The sequence below is a fragment of the Artemia sp. Qi Xiang Cuo genome, chromosome 15, assembly GCF_049724085.1.
Source record: "Artemia sp. Qi Xiang Cuo chromosome 15, ASM4972408v1, whole genome shotgun sequence".
NCBI lineage: Eukaryota > Metazoa > Arthropoda > Branchiopoda > Anostraca > Artemiidae > Artemia > Artemia sp. Qi Xiang Cuo.
In genome coordinates, this window is record NC_142808.1 from 36,130,139 (window position 1) to 36,144,394 (window position 14,256).

At 35.5% G+C, this 14,256-nt stretch overlaps 1 protein-coding gene across 1 annotated transcript in view; it reads left to right on the forward strand.

The window, feature by feature from the left end:
- Positions 1-2,877: 2,877 nt before the first annotated feature.
- The window catches only part of LOC148943617 (coagulation factor X-like), a 96,385-nt gene continuing 85,006 nt past the window's right edge, over positions 2,878-14,256 (forward strand). Inside the window, exon 1 of the mRNA XM_089101181.1 lies at positions 2,878-2,932. Within this exon, the coding sequence (XP_088957307.1) occupies positions 2,890-2,932 (43 nt within the window). The 5' untranslated portion in view covers positions 2,878-2,889. The remainder of the gene's footprint in view (positions 2,933-14,256) is intronic.

Here is a 14,256-nt window from a genome sequence, read left to right on the forward strand (position 1 = left end):
TAAAATATTCCAACTATTTCATTTTAAATAAAAAAATCCAAAATGGGGTTCTCAAAATTAATAAAATTTTACTGTTATAAGGTAAACAATGACAAAAAACTATTTATATATTCCAACTCTTGCATTTCAACGAAAGAAATTCAAAATGACTTTGAAAAATTAAGAGAACGTAAGTGTGACATGGTAAACCATGACAAAACACTACTGAAATAATCCAACTCTTGCATTTCAATGAAAGAAATTCAAAATGAACTTTGAAAAATCAAGAGAATGTAACTGTGACACTGTAAACCATGACAAGACACTACTGAAATATTCCAACTCTTGCATTTCAACGAAAGCAAATTCATAAATGAACTTTGAAAAATCATGAGAATGTAACTGTGACAAGGTAAACCATAACAAAACACAATTAAAATAATCCAACTCTTGCATTTCAATGAAAGAAATTCAAAATGAACTTTGAAAAATCAAGAGAATGTAACTGAGACAAGGTAAACCATGACAAGACACTACTGAAAGAATTCAACTATTGTATTTTAACGAATGAAGTTCAAATGAACTTTGAAAAATCAAGAGGATGCAACTGTGACACTCTATAACACAACAAAACACTACTGAAATATTCCAACTCTTGCATTTCAATGAAAGAAAATCAAATGAACTTTGAAAAATCAAGAGAATGTAACTGTGACAAGGTAAACCAGAACAAAACACTACTAAAATAATCTAACTCTTGCATTTCAGTGAAAGAAACTCAAAGTAAATTTTGAAAAATCAAGAAAATGTAACTGTGACAAGGTAAACCACGACAAAACACTACTGAAATATTCCAACCCTTGCATTTCAATGAAAGAGATTCAATATGAACTTTGAAAAATTAAGATAATGTAACTGTGACAAGGTAAACTATAACAAAACACTACTGAAATATTCCAACTCTTGCATTTCAACGAAAGAAATTCACAATGAACTTTGAAAAATTAATAGAATATGACTATGACAAGGTAGACTATGACAAAACATTACTGAAATATTCCAACTCCTGTATTTAAACAAAAGGAATTCCTGATGAACTTTGAAAAATCAAGAGAATGTAACTGTGACAATGTAAAGCACAACAAAACACTACTGAAATGTTCCAACTCTTGCATTTCAATGAAACAAATTCAAAATGAACTTTGAAAAATTAAGAGAATGTAACTGTGAAAAGGTAAACCACAACAAAACACTACTGAAATAATGCAACTCTTGCATTTCAACGAATGAAATGCAAAATAAATTTTGACAAATCATGAAAATGTAACTGTGACAAGGTAAACCACGACAAAACACTACTGAAATATTCCAACTCTTGCATTTCAATGAAAGAAATTCAAAATGAACGTTGAAAATCAAGAGAATGTAACTGTGACACTGTAAACCACAACAAAACACTACTGAAATATTCCGACTTGCATTTCAATGAAAGAAATCAACAATGAACTTTGAAAAATCATGGGAATGTAACTGTGAAAAGGTAAAGCACAACAAAACACTACTGAAACATTCCAACTCTTTCATTTCAACAAAAGAAATTCAAAATGAACTTTGAAAAATCAAGAGAATGTAACTGTGACAATGTAAAGCACAACAAAACGCTACTGAAATATTCCAACTCTTGCATTTCAACGAAAGAAATCCAAAATGAACTTTGAAAAATCACGAGAATGTAACTGTGACACTGTAAACCACAACAAAACACTACTGAAATATTCCGACTTGCATTTCAATGAAAGAAATCCACAATGAACTTTGAAAAATCATGGGAATGTAACTGTGAAAAGGTAAAGCACAACAAGACACTACTGAAATATTCCAACTCTTGCATTTCAACGAAAGAAATTCAAAATGAACTTTGAAAAATTAAGAGAATGTAACTGTTAAAAGGTAATCCATGAAATAACACTACTTAATTTAAATTTGTTTCATCTCATTCGAACACATGCAAAAAAAAGTTTAAAAAATATATCAAGTTAAAAAAAATAAAAAAAAAGTGGGAGGGGGGGCAAAAAGTTGGAGGGAGGAGGGGCCCAACGAGTGGGGGGGTAAGGGACCTGTGGGGAGTTAATGTCTCTGCTGGTTAGTGTCGTTGGTGCTTATGATCCTTGATGGTTCGTACTCACATACACCCTACTACTTGATTTGCAATGATTTCTAAGGTTTGTTCTGAATTTCATTATTGAACTTCTTTTCTTACCATCTACATCCCTCTTAGTATCAACTTTTTAGTATACTAAAACGTTAGACCCTATTTTAAATTGACAATACTGTTCAAACATCACTTGTGTATTATACAGTACACAATCAACCCATCTCCCCCAAAAAATATTTTATTCGGAGATTTCATGTTAAAAAATTATCCAATCACTAATTAGAATCAATCACACTCCTATTATTCAAAACATTAATATTCCACCTCAAATACCTCATTCTATCAAATTTTCAACTTGATATGTGTAGCCTACTGGCAGAAACCAATGGGGGAATCCTCGCTCGTAATTGCTAATCACCTTAACCCTTTTATTCATCGTCAAATACATGCTCCAAAAATATTTTATCTATACCCATCAAGCCAGATTTTAACCAACAATACACAATAGCACAAACAATACAGATTATTTAAATAAAACCCGGCTATACCCAACAAACCAGACCTTGCTATAGCTTCCATGGAATTCCATATGGCTGTTAGAATTCCTTGCTATAGCTTCCATAGAATTCCATATGTACTATCTACTTCTGTGTGCGGTTCTTAGAGTTACGCATTCACAGCGCTGGCAGACAGCTTCTTGCATTCAGTTACATACCTGCTAGTCACTTGTGAATAATAAAATACTCTCAAACATAATGGATCAATCATGGATCGTAATTTTGATTATTTCTCTTGCTGGTTAGTTTGTTGTGTTATTTTTTTCCTTTTTTATGAGGGGGGGGGGAGTTAAAGTTTTAGAATAGTGGCTCCCCTGAAGGAGATATGGTAGAACAAAAAGGGAGACATTTTTAGATTACTGATTTTGCGTTTTGACAATTTCCCCTCTATAATGGCCTCATATAGGCCTTGGCTGTATATACAAAAATACAGGGTCAAATTCTAGTGTAGCTACTTTTTGCTATCTTCGAAAAGGGTTAGGTTAGGAAAATGAAACTTTCAGTAATGAATCTAGGGCCAAGACGCTTTCGAGCTTTCGAGACGTGCCATCTTCACCGATATGCTTGTAAAAGCTATGTAAACAGCATATATAAAGGTTGAAGGCAAGCTCAAAACACAAATCTTGGTTAATTCTGGCGTTTTTAATCCTGTCAGACCAGAAGGTGAACTTAAATTGCATTTTTTCCTTTTAAATTTCATTCAAGATAAAGTGCTCAAAAGTAAAAAAAGAAGATAAAAGAACTAAAAGCGGCTGGGGTCCAGAAGAAAAGAAAACTAAAGTTTTTTCTGTCTTTGTCGACTAAAAGTCAGTCGGATTCTCTGGAAGTGCCATGGGTGTCCCTACAGGAACGCTACAAGACTACTTGGAAAAAGTTGAGAAGCTGAATATCCCTCTACAAAGTCTGGACCTGAGCTTTTTTACACCCTGTTACAACTAGTGTTAGGCGATAATTTGATTAAACGATATATCGATATTTTTACTTTCGATAATCAATATATCGATTTTCACATTTCTTATAATTTTTCTTTTTGACCAGATTAACTTTAGGGTTTGGAAAAATTCAATACCAAAGTAATTCAATAACAAAAAGAGTATTTTACAATATTGTTTTCAAATTTTGAAAAAAAAACAATACAGAAAAACTTCTATTGCATGAACGAATATTACAAAAACCCTCATTTCGAATTCCTCAGGCTCAGGATAAAGAAAAATTAGCCACTGGCTACTTTTGGCTATTCAAATCAGCGACATGTCAATATTTTCCTCTGATAATTGGTTCAGCCTTTCAGTGATTAGATAAATAAAAATTGTTGTTTTTTTACCTGAAGGTAAGGAGCAACACTAACACTTAAAAGAACAGAAATTGTTCTGTATATGAGGGGTATAACCCCTCCTTAATAACTTGCTCTTCACACCAAAGTTCCTTTTTGTATTTTAACAATCTCCATACTCCAGTTAGACGGCTCTCGTGTTTCAGGAGTTTTTTTTAAACAATTGGGACAAAAGGTCAAAATTAACGCAAAGAGCGAGGTATTGAAGAGGAGGATTTGCCCTCAAATACGGGACAATTTTTGTTTGTTTTAAGTTTTAATATTGCTCCTTAGTTTTAGTTGGAAAATTAGTTTTCGAATTTAATTTCTGATCGTTTTTCAAATAATTCCAGAAAAATAACATTTTCTGTCCATGGAAATCCTCCCCCCCCCAAGAAAATTCCCCCTCGGAAAGTTCCTCTCGCGTAAATCCCCCATCCCCAAGACTATTCCATCCTTGCTGAAAATTCATCCAAAAAACTTCTTGCGGACAATTCCGCCAGGAAAGTTATTTTTAGCCTACTTTCGTTTGAAAAAGACTTGTTTTTCTTCTAATTTCTATCCTTTTTTCTAAACATGCTCGACAGTTTGCCTCCGTTAAAATTTTTTTAATGTAACTTTTCCCCTCCCACTGTCTCAATGGACAAGTCTGTCCTCCTTACATTCCTCCCTGGAGGCGCTCTTCCGCGGAATACCCCCCCCCCCCATGGACATATTCCCCAGACAATCGCAACCCCTTTGAAAATTTTCCCGGAATATCTCAAAATGTAAAATTGAATTTGCAAAACGAAAGTATATCAAATAAAAAGAATTTTCTATAAGAATTCTGGAAAATTGCCCCGTGCATAGTTTCCGTTTGAAAGTTATTCCACGGAAACATCCCTCCCCATGGAAAATTCTCCCTCGGAAAATCCCCTCCCCACAGGAAATCCACCCTTCTCCCCCAAAAATGTTTGTTTACTTCCCAATAACTAAAGTATAGCCTGTGTAAACACTATACAAATTTCATAACTTACAACCCTTTTCTCCACGGACTTGCAGGATCGTGACATCCCTAGAGGCATGATACTTGACCTTTCAACTATGCGGATCAAAATGGCTATGTCAAAATTTTGATCGGATGACTTTGGTAAAAAAGAAACATAGGAGGGAAGGGGGGGGGCCTAGTTGCCCTCGGTTTTGGTCAATCGGTTTCGTCACGAAATGGGGAACTAGAACTGTAAGTTCCGTTCGAGCGAGTGCTCTTCTGATTTATATGACTATTAGTTCGATACGATCATCCTGGCGAAAAAAAAAGAAAAAAAGAACAAATAAACACGCATCCGTGATCTTTCTTCTGGAAAAACTTGCAAATTTTAATCTATTTTCAGATGGAAGCTAGAAACCATTACTGTATGGTTCTCTGATATGCCAAATCCGTGATTTTTATTAAGATGATTTGACTTTTTAAGGGTGTTCCCGCCCTTTCTAAAAAATCATAAAAATTTTCTCAGACTCGTAGCTTTTGATGGGTATATAAAACTTGATGAATTTTATACATCTGGAGTCGGCGTAAAAATCCAATTCAGTTGACATATCTATTGTTATAAAAACCCTGTGTTTTCAGTTTTGGTTGGTTTTTGGCCAAGTTGCTCCTTACTTACAGTATGTTACCACTAATTAGGATTAGCTACTCAGGCTTGGAATTCACTCTCAGAAAGGATATTGGTGGCGGGCACGGACAATAATTTTACGACAACTTTTAATAGCTATTTCTGAGACCCCTATTACAAGACTTCTCTACTGTAACTACAGACTCCCTACTTAAAATCTAGAGAGCCTTGACAGATGCAGCTGCTGACAAAGTTTGTCTTGCATTGACTACTAAAACTTCATCATGTGATCCCAAAAACTGGCTTGATTGTTGATTTTGCCCTTGTATGTACTGATACAGATTCCTATAAGGCCCAGTCCATGAATTTCGCTATTTTACTCTCAACTCGGAGAAGATCGTCAGGGGTAATATACAATTTATAGAAACTTGGATTGAGGTATGTGGCAATCCTGAAGAGTGCGATCTGAACAAGGCCTATAAGCTTAGAAGGTATTCTATCTAGCCCAGCGTTTTGAGGTTCTGAGCAACATTTGAGAGCCCACCCTCACTAAACATAGTTTGAGAATGGGCTTTGCTATCTTATGGATACAGTTGTGCATGCTGTGTATCTTCATATATGAGACAGCATCAAACAGTTCGTGGTAACAAACTGTAAGCAAGGAGAGACCCGGCTCAATAGTAACCAAAACTCTAAAAACTGTAATTTGGATACCAATAGATACATCAATAGAATAAAAATTTTATGTTGATTCCAAATATGTAAGTTTTATTAAGTTTGGTTTTACTCATCAAAAAATACGCGCCTGAGAAAATTTGCCTTATTTTTGAAAAAAGGGGAAAACAACCCCTAAAAGTCATGGAATTTTAATGAAAATCACACCATCAGATTCAGCCAATCAGAAAACCCTACTATAGAAATTTCAAGCTCCTATCTGCAAAAATGTGGAATTTTGTATTTTTTGCCATAAGAAAGATCATGGATTCATAGTTTATTTGTTTTTTTTTTTGTTTTTCTTTTTCTTTCCCAGGGGTGATCGTATCGATCCAGTAGTCCTAGAATATCTTGAGAGGTCTCATTCGAACGGAAATTAAAAGTTCTAGTACCTTTTTTAAGTGACCAAAAAAATTAGAGGGCAACTTGGCCCTTTCCCAGGCTCATTTTTTTCTCAAAGTCACCCAATCAAAATTGTGAGATAGCCATTTTGTTTAGCATAATCGAAAGTTTAATAAATATGTCTTTGAAGATGACTTAATTCCCTACAGTTCCCGGGGGAAGGGCGGCAAGTTATGAACTTTGCCCATCTTTACTTATATTATTGGTTATTTGGAAGTATACAGACGTTTCAGGAGGGATTTTTTACGGGTGGGGATGGGGCTTAGTGGAGGGGGTTACAGGGGAGGATCTTTCCACGGAGGATGTTTCCTTGGGGGAAGGGATATTTCTATAAAGGGGTGCCGGATTTCCCAGCATTATTTAAGAAACGATCAGAAATTAGATAAAAGAATCAAGTATTTTCAACTGAAAGTAAGGAGCAACATTAAAACTTCAAACGAACAGAAACTATTACGTATGTGAGGTGGTTCACCCCCTAGTCAATACCTCGCCCATTACGTTAAATTTTTTTTTTATTAATTTAAAAAGAGCTATCTATTCTAATTAAATGGCCTTTATGAATAGAGGGTTTGTGATTCGAACAAAATTCGAACTTTAGCGTAAAGAGCGAGGTATTGACTAGGAGGCAAACTCCCTAATATATGTAATAAAACCATACGAATATAGAAGTTCGTTACGTAAGTTAATTCGTAAGTTACGTCAGAACAAATTTCGAGAACGCCATTTAGCCAAAAAAGTAAAAGTAATATACAAATTTGGTTTTGATCATTCATTTACGGTTAGCCAAAATTAAAGCTACTGTAATTCAAAAATATTCAGAAATTAAATAAAAAAACAAGTTTTCTTAAACTGAAAGTAAGGAGCGACATTAAAACTTAAAACGAACAGAAATTGAATTGAGTTCTTGAGTTGAGTTGAGTTCTTTATTTAACAATAAATATCATAAACAAAAAACTACATCAAGAAAATCTCCCCCACAAGACTCCATGGCAGGTAAATAACAGGAAAAAAAAATTCTAACACAAAAAAAATATGAACAAAATACCAACACAAAAAAAAAATATATAAACAAAATAAAAATAAGAAAAAAAATTCCAGTCGCCCTACCTTAATCATCCCCGGAATGACAAACAAGACAGAGGATAACATATGAATTCACCAACCCAAATAAATATTCAATTCCAAAGGAAACAGAAAAAAAAATTTAATTAATAGCTAGAAAATCTGTAACATAATTTTTGAACATACCAACCGAGTGGCAGCTTCGTGCAGACAAAGGGAGCGTGTTCCAAATCCTGTTGCAACTTGTCAGAGGGTTGAAGTCAGACCTCACTGATAGAGTATGAAGAATCTGTAAACTGCTGGAAGTGCGGTGATGATAAGTCGATTGATCAGAAACAAAAGATATATCATTACTTAGAGCAGCATTTTCTGTATATGAAAGGGGCTGTCCCCTCCTTAGCGCCATGCCTTTTACGCTTAAGTTTTCATTGTTTTAAAAAATAAAGTTGTGTGACAGAGTCAAGCTTTAGCGTAAAGAGTGAGGCGTTCAGGAGGGGACAACCTCTTTTATATACGGAATATTTTCTGTTCACTTTAAGTTTTAATGTCGCTCCTTACTTTCAGTTAAAAAAACTTGTTTTTTAATTTAATATATAATAGATTATTCTTCTTCTCGGCCATTTGCGAAACAATTTTATATGTTGGATCTTTTCTGCCTGATATCCACTGTCATATACTAGAAAAAGCCAAAATAATGTCGGTTTCGATATATATATTTATGTTTCGATGTTCGATATCGATATTTGGTGTGATATACCGATATCCGATATCGTCCAACACTAGTTACAAAACATGATAAATATCTACAGAGGAACAAAAAAAGGGCTAAAAACTTACTTGAAAACGATAGCTAGATTCACGTAAATTTGTATGCATTTATGCCATTATTAAGAGTATAAAAGCACCGACTAACAGGGAATGCAAAGGTAGTGGAGACCGTGGAGGAATTGCAGGTAAAGTTTGGTACCGTGGTTTTATGGATTGCTTTCAACCGTCACAGTGTAGGAGCTTTCTATAAAAACCTGGAGTGGGGTCTATATAAGAAAAGAAAAGTATAAAAAGCAAAAGGTATGTTTCTTGTACCAAGAGTCGCAGTTCGAGTGAGAATTCTGCCGTAGATGATCCTGTATACAACAACTCTTCAGACTCCAGTATGGACGTTGAAGGCGAGCCCCCTACTAGCAACTTCTAATTTGACACTGAGAAAGTGAAGGCTGGTGATCATATTCTGGTTGACCTGAAGAGCAAGAAAAGGAATCCTGCTCACTGTAATATCATTGTCAAAAAGTAGCAACTGAAGAACTCAAGGTTCACTTTCTCAAGGACACTGGAGCGAGAGACTTTGCGCTAACTGACGAGACAGATAGTTTCTTGAAGACAGAAGTTGAAATGAATCTGCAACCACTGACAAGTGGAATACCAATATTAGCGGAACGACTTACTTTTAGTGTTGATCAGTCAATTTATAAATGGAAATTAATGCTCTTTAGTTTTTTTTTTTAACCTCACTGAAATTGCTTTTTTATTTTTTTTTATTCTGACCATATTCTTTATTAGTTTTATAGTCGAAAGACAATTTTTAATGTTCCCCTGGCCATTTTTCTGTTTCGTTTGTCATGTGGGTAAACGTAAGCCAAAGACAGTCAAACCTGTAATGGGGTGGCCTGGGTTCGGGGACTCTTGACCACATGGATAGAGAGGCATCAAGGTGGAAAAGTGGTGGAGTATTTCTAATTTTCTTTTCAGTTTGTATATGAGTGGGGGAGGGGCAGCCCCCCCCACTCATAGACAAAAATTTTTAGGCTGGCTTTCTGTTTTAATAGTGCTCCTTACTTTTAAACTGAAGAAACATGTATTGTTATTTATTCAAAATGTTGTGTTAACGAACTATAAGTAAGGAGTGACCCGGCTCAATAGTTACCGAAACTCTAAAAAACAGAACTTTGATACCATGAGACACGTCAAAAGAATTGAATTTTTATGCTTATTTCAAGTATATAAGTTTCATCAAGTTTAATGTTACCCATCAAAAGTTGCGAGCCTGAGAAAATTTGCTTTATTTTCAAAAAAAGAGGACACAACCCCTAAAAGTCATAGACTCTTAGTGAAAATCACACCATCAGATTCAGCGTATCAGAGAACACTACTGTAGAGGTTTCAAGCTCCTGTCTGCAAAAGTATGAAATTTTCTATATTTTTTTTGCCTGAAGAAAGGTCATGGATGCGTGTTTATTTGGTTTTTTTCCCAGGGGTGATGGTATCGACCCGATGGTCCTAGAATATTGAAGGAGGGCTCATTTGACCGAAATTGAAATTTTTAGTGCACCTTTTAAGTGACCAAAAAAATGGAGGGCAACTAGGCCCCCTCCCATACTAATCTTTTTCCCAAAGTCACCTGATCAAAATTTTGAGATATCCATTTTGTTCAGAATAGTCGGAAAACCTAAAAATATGTCCTTGAAGATGACTTAATCCCCCCAAGCTACCAGGGGAAGGGGTGCAAGCTGTGAACTTCGCCCATTTTTTACATATAGTTTTTGTTTGTGGGAATTATACAGACGTTTTTAGGGGGGGTTTTTCTGGTGGGGGTCGGGAAGGGGGTTACGTGAGAGGCTCTTTCTATGGAAAAAATTTTTATGGGTGAAGGAAATTTTTCAAGAAGGGGCACTTGATTTCCCATAATTATTTAAAAACGATCAGAAATTCAATTAAATAAACTATTTTTTTCAACCGAAAGTAAGGAGCAACTTTAAAACTTAAAACGAACAGAAATTATTACGTATATGAGAGGGTCCACCCCTTCGTCAATACCTCGCTCTTTACGCTTTTTAGTACTTTCAAAAGAACTGTTTTTTCTAATTAAACGGCCTTTGGGATTCAGGAATCATTCTTAAGGAATTGGAAAAAATATTCAAACTTTAGCGTATACCTCTTTATATTAAATATTTAATTAAAATATATCTGCATGGCTACCGTTTATCTCTGCATAGTTTTTGTTTTACAAAGTACGGTCGCTATAACACATGAGTACCCGAAAATCTATCAATAACGAGCATTAAAATTTCTTTAAACTGAAAAAAACTTTGTCAACGCAAAATTAGTAATACGAGTCCGAGTATTTTGTCTTTGCATCTGGAAGCCTGTAACGACGTAATTAAGCGTCACTATATGGCAAGGGGTTATCGAGGATTTATGTTCCGGAAGGGGGGGGGGAAGAAAACCAGAAGAAACACATCAAAAATTTGTTTATATGCAGGTGTGTAATGTTTTTACGAGTCAGAAAAAAAGTTTGGGAGAGGTTGAAACCGGGGCGCCTATGCCCCCCACATCCCGGAAATAGCCGCGTGTTAGATTCTTTTGAAGGGCTTTAAACTGGATTTTCATAAATGGGAAGAAAATAAAAAAGTATTGAGCTGTGGGTTAGGTTAAGGAAAATGAATTTTCCATGTTGATGGGAGGGTAGATACCCCTCCCCCTATAACTTCAAATTTACGCTAGATATTGAGGAGAACTTTTCGTTTGTTGGATTTTATCTGTTGGATGATTACTGATAGATGGTTCAAAAAGCTGAAAATCAACAGAAATTTCCAAATATCGTTTCCGATATCAATATTTACGTTTCGATCTCAAATATTGAATTTGGGTTCAATATATAGATAGGAAGCTGGCCCACAATCGGCAGGTTTCGACTTTTTTTTAATTCTTCAGGAACTGTTTTGTACTTTACTGAAAAAATTACAAATGAATGTGCATTGTCAGTTTAATGTACATACACTGATTTTTAGTAATCACAATGTTAATATTATTTGATTTATTAAAGTTATAAAAGTAAAAACATTTATATTTTTTTCAGTAAAGTGCAAATTATGTTCTGGCCTTGGGAAGGCATAGAGGTTTTGAGCCCAACTTATGATAATTTCTGCTCGTTTTGAGTTTGAATCGATTATTTATTGTAATTTCTGTTCGTTTTGGGTTTCATTTATTTATCAATGCTGAGTTGTGGTAGGTTCACGATTGGTAGATTATTTCATTTTATTTTTGCTCATTTTTTTTTTAATAGAGTTCTTTACTTTTCTTTGAAAAACTTATTTTGTGGAAAAAGTGTTTTTAATTAATTAAGAGTCAAAAGCGATCTGGACAATTGCCCGCTCTTCCACGCCGTCTCCCCCCCAGCCCATCTTATAAAAATTTTTAAAGTGCCATTTTGTTAAATCTAGTTCCTTGTTCCTATCATGAAAACTCCGGTGTCGACACTCCCCCCCCCCAGGGTGGGTGGGCAGGGGTGGTAAGGTATGCTTGGGGGACTATATGGTTCTTAGGGAACGGATGCTCGTAAAAACTTCAGATTGAGCCTGTTCGATTATAACTTTAAATCTATAGTTTTATTTTTAAGAGTCAATGGATATCTGAGGGCACGTAGCCCCTCTCCCCCCCCTGCCATAAGGCTTCAATATTTTTTTTCCCAGAGGGACGTCATTTGGCAGGGTTGGTCTTATAAACTTAGGAGGGGGCTCATCCAATCGGAAATCGGAAGTTTCATTGTCCTTTTGAAGAGTCAAGTGATCGGAAGGTAACTAGCCTCCTCCCGTGCCTTTATTCCTAAGTGCATCCAATAAACACTCTAGATATCCATTTTGTTAAAAATAGTAAAAAAATATGATAACAAAACTCCTCGGTCGACACTACCCCCAGGGCCTGGGGGCAAGCATAGCACATTATTCCTTTGGGGCATGTATGGTTCATATGGAGCGTGTGCTTGTAAAAAATTCAGAGGGGGCTTATTTGTTTTTAAATAAAACAATTCTAGTTTACTTTTTAAAGGAAAAAAAAGATCGAAGGCAAACAAGCCCCCCCCCCCCCTTCTCCGCGCCTTTTTTCCACAAACCCATCTGATTAAAATTTGGAGATAGCCATTTTGTTTAAGAATATTTCAAAAGTCAGATATTAAAATCTCTGGGGTCGCTCCACCCCCCCCCCCACGAGCCCGGGGGACAGGGTTTTCCGTTATGCCCCGGGGGTATATCGGTTTTTATGTAAGGGGTGGTCGTATAAACTTCGAAAATGGATATTTGATTGGGTATTGAAATTTTTAGTTATCTTTTTATTAGTCAAAAGTGATCGGAGGGTGATATGCAATACGTATATATAATCTTTGACATCAACTACAAAAGTAACCGGTTCTTAAGTAACTGCTGTGGTTTTTGGGTTTTGACTTCTACGGTTTTCTTTAATTGTTTAGATTATTAGTATATACCTTATTCAAAGATTTCGGTTGTTTAACGTTTTGCCAAATTGATATTTCAAACCAACTTTATTAAACGAAATGTGCTCAACTTATCGGTCCAGTCTCTTTTCTTGTATCTTATAAGGTCCTCTGTGCATTTATAAGTTCATTTTTTCATAAATGTCTTAGACATTCTTTTCTCTGAAATGGAACAGAAATATCCAAAATTTTCGAACTATCAATGTCATGATTTTATATGTCTCATCTGGGAGACCAAACAAAAGTCAGTACTGTTCTATTCAAACAGTTCGTGGTAACGAACTGTATGTAGGCTAAGGAGCGACCCGGCTCAATGGTAAGCGAAACTCTAAAAGACGGAATTTTGATACCAATAGATACATCAAAAGAATCAAATTTAATTCTGACTTCAAATATGTAAGTTTCATCAAGTTTAATCTTACCCATCAAAAGTTACGTGCCTGAGAAAATTTGACTGATTTTAAAAAAAGGAGAAAGACCCCCTAAAAGCTATAGAACTTTAATGAAATTCACACCATCATATTCAGCGTATCAGAGAACCCTACTCAAGAGGTTTCAAGCTCCTATCTACAAAAATGTGGAATTTTCCAATTTTTGCCAGAAGAAAGATCACGGATGCGGGTTTATTTTTATTTTTTTTCCCCAGGGGTAATCGTATTGACCCAGGGGTCCTTGAATATCGTAGGAGGGCTCATGGGAATGAAAATTAAAAGTTATAGTGCTATTTTTAAGTGACCAAAAAATGGAGGGCAACTAGGCCCCCTCCCACGCTAATTTTTTTCTCAAAGTCACTCAAGTAAAATTTTGAGATAGTCATGTTGTTCAACATGGTCAAAAATCAAATAAATATGTCCTTTTAGGATGACTTAATCCCCCACACGTCCCAGGGGCATGGCTGCAAATTATGAACTTTGCCCATTGCTCACATATTGTATTGGTTATTGGGAAGTATACAGACATTTTCAGGAAGAATTTCCTTCTGATGGGAAGGGGGCTGGAGGAGGGGGTTACTCTGGAGAATATTTCCGTGGAGGATGTTTCTTTGGGGTAAGGGACATTTCTATGGGGGGGGGGGTACCGGATTTCCAAGCATTATTTCAAAAACGAACATAAATTAAATTTAAAAAAAAAATTTTTTTCCAATGAAATTAAGAATCAACATTAGAACTTAAAACGAACAGAAATTATTACGTATGTGATGGGGTTCTCCCCCATGTCAA